General features: G+C 33.0%; 1 protein-coding gene across 1 annotated transcript; it reads right to left on the bottom strand.

The window, feature by feature from the left end:
* Positions 1 to 3007: 3007 nt before the first annotated feature.
* On the bottom strand, positions 3008 to 3940 carry LOC114028453 (olfactory receptor 10AG1-like). Its single transcript, XM_027842689.1, has one exon. The coding sequence runs from the start codon at positions 3938 to 3940 to the stop codon at positions 3008 to 3010; it is 933 nt and encodes a 310-aa protein (XP_027698490.1).
* Between the last annotated feature and the right edge of the window lie 1340 nt (positions 3941 to 5280).

Raw genomic sequence — 5280 nt, 5'->3', positions numbered from 1 at the left:
CTAAAAATGTCATTCAATCATTTTTCATTACATCTATCATTTGCTAACCCATTCTCTATAACTTCAAAATATTATGAAATAGTTTATCCAGTGCTTTGTTAAATACAAGCTATATGCACAAGTTCTCTTTATTCTTCCTCTAATTTTCAATATATCATCTAATTCTATTTTCAAATAAAAAAAATGTTTGACTACCTAAATTTCTGAATACATATTTCCTTCATTGTTTACCTTTTTCTAATCTGATAATGTTTTAGAGATACTTGAATACTATTGAGTACTACTTTAAATGTATGCCCAATATTCTTGTATTTTGCTTTGTCAGCTTATAGTTTTCTATTACTTCTTGGATTTTTATTTTCCTGATTTCAGAAAGTATTATTCACTGGCTCAATTTTTTGTCCTACCTATTGTGTAATCTAATAATTCTCAAATTGTCTATCTTTTATCTGCTTTTCAGTTCACACTTTTGCATTTGAAATGACATTCAATATCTTATTTTTCCTGTATGTGTCTTTATTTTTAATATATCTTTAATTCTCACAAAACAAGTTGCTTATCTTTTCCCCATTATACATTGGAAGGAGTTTATTACTTTCATATAATTTTGTACCTTTCATACAAAATATTTAATTCTTTCATCCAGTATTTCATCCAAAGCTTTATTTACTTTTCTACTTCTTTCTGCTAGTATTCACATTTCATTTATAAAATCAATTGATTTTTTCTTGAAACTTTTGTTTCACTTGAAATTCTGTAATGAAATGTTGAATACTAATTTAATTTTAATATGATTTAAATTAAAATTTTCTTAAAATTTAAATTGCCTTAAAATCATATTTTTAAAATGTATTTTTAATTTAAAATTTCTCAACTAAAAGTATTTTCACTCTCATCCTATCAACTCTCTTGACATTGAAAAAAAAAGAATTTTTTTTAAATTGCTGTAGTGAATCAAAACAATTGCCCGTATCTTCTTTTGTCCAAAAATTTTTGTCTTTGCACATTTTATCTGTTACCATTCTTGTTCCCTTTTAGTCAGAATTGATTATATATTTCAAAAATGTTGTTTTTAGGGGGGCAACTAGGTGGTGCAGTGGATAGAACACTGGCCCTGAAGTCAGGATGACTTGAGTTCAAATCCATCCTCAGCCTAAACTCTTGACACTTACTAGCTGTGTGACCCTGGGCTAGTTACTCAGCCCCTATTGCCTAAAAAAAAAAAAACAAAACAAAACAAAACAAAAAACAGAATGGTTAGGGCAGCTAGGTGGTGCAGTGGATACAGCACCAACCCTGAAGTCAGGAGGGCCTGAGTTCAAATCTGGCCTCAGACCAAACATTTGACATGTACTAGCTGTGTGACCCTGGGCAAGTCACTTAACCCCAATTGCCTAAAAATGAAAAAAAATATTGTTTTTTTTACAGTGTTGTTACATTTTAATTTTTGTTTCAAAAATGTTTTTTCTCATGTCATTTGTTCTAGCAAATTTATTTGAACTTGAGGTCAACATGTCTTTTCACCTTAGGGCTTTGCTTAAGGTATTTTAATGTCCTTTTCTTCCGTATTTACTTTCCTTTGGGGATCACTGAGATAAGTCCTAGGTCATGCAAGTTCTTTTTAGTAATTTTTTAGTTAGCTCATTCTTCAAGAATGTCTTCTATATGTTGACTTTTTTATCTGGATCAAGCTCTGCACACTTTTGGAAAGAATATCTTGGGTTTTTGTTTGTTTCTTTGTTGTTTTGGTTTTTGTTTTTCTTATTTTTTATTCTCTGGGCTCTGATTTCTTCAAGATTTTCAGGGGGTGGAATAACCTTGGAATTTGTAAACTTTCAGGGTAGTCTAACTCCCGAATGCTATAATCGAGGAAAAACTTTGCTAACTGCTCTTCTGGTCTGACATTTGTAAGTTTCTGACTGAGGTTTAGATCATCTTGTGCCAGTAATATATTTATTAAATACACACACACACACACACACACACACACACAAACACACACACACACACACACACAGAGCAATTTAACCAAAATCAAGAGAGAAAAGACACTTCTCCAAAACCTACCCTTTAGAAAAAGAATATATTTTTCCTTCTCAGGATTTTAAATCATAAGTAAACAAACAGATATTCAGTGGTTCATGTGAATAATATTAATCGACAAAATGATTCAATTTATCAGTGAATCTTGTTAGCACTGCAATGAAATGAGATAAGGTTCCTATTTCCCAAATCCAGCCATGTGTAACCCCCAATATAAAGACAACAATGAAAGAAGTCACGTTTAATAGTGAATAAGCATATCTCCAATTTGCAAGGAAGCTAGTACAACCACACATTCCATAGCTTAATTAATCACAGTCAACATTTCAGGTTGAAGAAAATTGATAATATTCTCATTTCAATCTAGAAACGCTAAGAAAAAGATGTAGAGAGGACAGGAAGCTTTCTGACATACTTAAGTAAAATCTCTCAAGAGCCTCAAATTGTAGTTGTAATCATTGTCCTTGAAGATATTATCATTGCCATCATATAAGTGCTTGGCTTGTTATAGACACTGCATGACTTTGGTCTGCATTATTGAGGTAGTAGTGTCAGGATGACATCACACTTTTTTTTGGAAGCATTCAGGGTTAAGTCACTTGCCAAGAGTCAAACAGCCAATAAATGCATTTGAATTTAGATCCCCCTGACTCCAAGGCTGGTGTTCAATCCAAAGCATCAGTTAGCTTCCCTAATCTTACACTTTTGGTGAAAAGGTTGTCCTTTACTAATATTGTGTAAAAACAAAAACCACAATGACAAAAAAATAAGTTTGTTCTTTGATTACACATTAAAAAAAAATATGTGATGTCATGCAGGGATTGAGAAGAGGAATGCCCAATGATTTAATATAACAAGGAGAAAATGTTAAGAGATTGAAAGGCATACAGAATAGAAAAAAAGGAAGAAAAACTTGGGAAATGGCTCAGGATACAATAATATGCAAGTTAAATTATTTTATTCTTTACCCTATATATTTAGAAAATAGTTTTCTCATTGACTCAATGAAGTCCTTGTTCCTCAGACTATATGTCGTAGGAGTAACCATTGGGGTCACAATGATATAGAGCAGGGAGAAGATCTTATCTGTTGTGCCTGAGTAACTGGACTTGGATTGCAGATATGCAATGGAACCTGAACCATGGAATAAGCATACGACAATAAGATGAGAAGAGCAAGTAGAGAAGGCTTTGGATCTGCCAGTGGTTGATGGGAGCTTCAAAATAGTGCTGAGGATTCTAATGTAAGAGAAGAGTATCAATAGAAAGGGAATCATGCCAAACAGGAAACAATCAATATAAATAAAGTATTCATCCCCAGAGGTGTCTCCACATGCCAACTTCATTGGGGGGGGCATGTCACAGAAAACATGATTGAGTTTGTTAGAACCACAGAAGGGTACAGAGAAAAACTGGTATGTCTGCCCTATTAAGACTGGAATTCCTATGACCCAGGAGCCAATCACCATCTGGACACACATCTTGTGGTTCATGATTAGAGGATAGGAGAGGGGCTTACAGATTGCCACATAGCGATCATAGGCCATCCCTGTCAGGAGGAAGCTCTCTGTGGATGTCAGAATAAGGAAGAAACACAGTTGTACAGCACATGACAGTAAAGAAATATTTCTTTTCTGTCTCCAAAGATTCATAAGCATTCTGGGGAGGGTGACTGATGTATAACAAATTTCAACAAAGGAGAAGTTTCCAAGGAAGTAATACATGGGTATTTGGAGAGCAGGTTCCATATTGGTGATTACAATGATGAGACCATTTCCTAAAAGGATACTTACATAAATGACTAAAAAAATAACAAAGAGAAACCCTTGAAAGTAGGGAAGTTCAGAAAATCCTAAGAGAATAAATTCTTCCATGAGAGTCAGATTCTTGTCTGCCATTTTTTCTGTATATTATACCTTTTAAATTAGTAATTCATGGTAAGAAATTTGTTTCTCACTAGGACACGGTTTCTGAAAAGACAATTGGACAGGTTAGATTAGATAACGACTAGGATAACTTTAAGATTATGATTTTTTAAAAAAATATCCAGTTTATACATTTTATGTTATGAAATCATAAATATATATTACATGCTTGGTTGTACTTTTTGTCCTTTATTTGAAATAATATGTTATTTTTAATAGTCCTGGTTTTCAGTTCTGTAGATCTATGACATATATTTAAAGATTTTTAATTTGTGGAACATGTTATATTCAATGTTAAATATGCCTTCTAAATCCTCTTTTTCATGTTTTGAGTTATGAGAACATTTCTAGGTCTAAAAACTCTGACTCTATCATTGTAGTCATTATTATTGAAGAAGTACAAAACCAGCCCCACCTTGAAAATTTCATTTTTCTTGTTCTACCCTCAATAAGGAAACTGAGAATTTAGAATTGATGTAGAAAGCATAGTTTATTGATACTACAAAAAGTTTTTGATATCAAATATTTTAGAATGTAAACATAAACATCAGAGAATGACATCATTTTCTACTCAATTCATTCTATTCTTTGTTCATTTGTACATTCGAGTCTGGTTAGGAAGAAACTTTTGGTTCTGATCTGAAAATATATGTCCAGTGGAAATAAAATTCCCACAGAGGAAAATTCTTTGTGGCAGGTCTTGCATTTTAGGTAAACTGGGGAAATGTGTGTGTCTCTCAACATCTAGGTCTTTTGAGTCATTGGAAGACAGAATGCCTGGAAAAGCCCAGGTAGCCACCAACTCATAGTAACATTGGAATGTGATAAAGAGTTGGTTTAGATCTTAAGATTAGATAAATGATGTCCTATAAAAATGACTATGGGTTTATAGATGAAGTCTATAACAGAACTATCTATGGTATAAAACACAATAGTCATGAATAAAGTGGTAAGAGAAGTAGTTACCAAACACAGAACATCAGTTCTGTTGGTTCCATGTGTCAGAGAGTCACCTAACATCACCCCAAATCATGTTGAAAGACGAAGGAAAATGATGTTTCAATGATCTCTCTGCCCTAGTATCACCCCTGGCAAGTTGACAGTTTTTAAAAATGAAATTCAAGTGGGACAAGGAAAGTCTTATTTGTAAAATTCTTGCTAAAAAGAAATACTTAACAAAATTGATTATTTTTTTTCCTATGGACAGCATACATTTGGGTTGTAGGGAGCTTCTCACTGGGTGTATAGATATAGATGGTTAGTCATCTCATAGGAGAAATGTGTGGCTCAACACACTTAATATCTAAAGGGAA

This window comes from Vombatus ursinus, unplaced genomic scaffold, assembly GCF_900497805.2.
Source record: "Vombatus ursinus unplaced genomic scaffold, bare-nosed wombat genome assembly UNPS02014883.1, whole genome shotgun sequence".
Classification (NCBI taxonomy): domain Eukaryota; kingdom Metazoa; phylum Chordata; class Mammalia; order Diprotodontia; family Vombatidae; genus Vombatus; species Vombatus ursinus.
The sequence above is the reverse complement of the archived record's forward strand: the minus strand, read 5'-3'. Positions and strand labels throughout refer to the sequence as shown.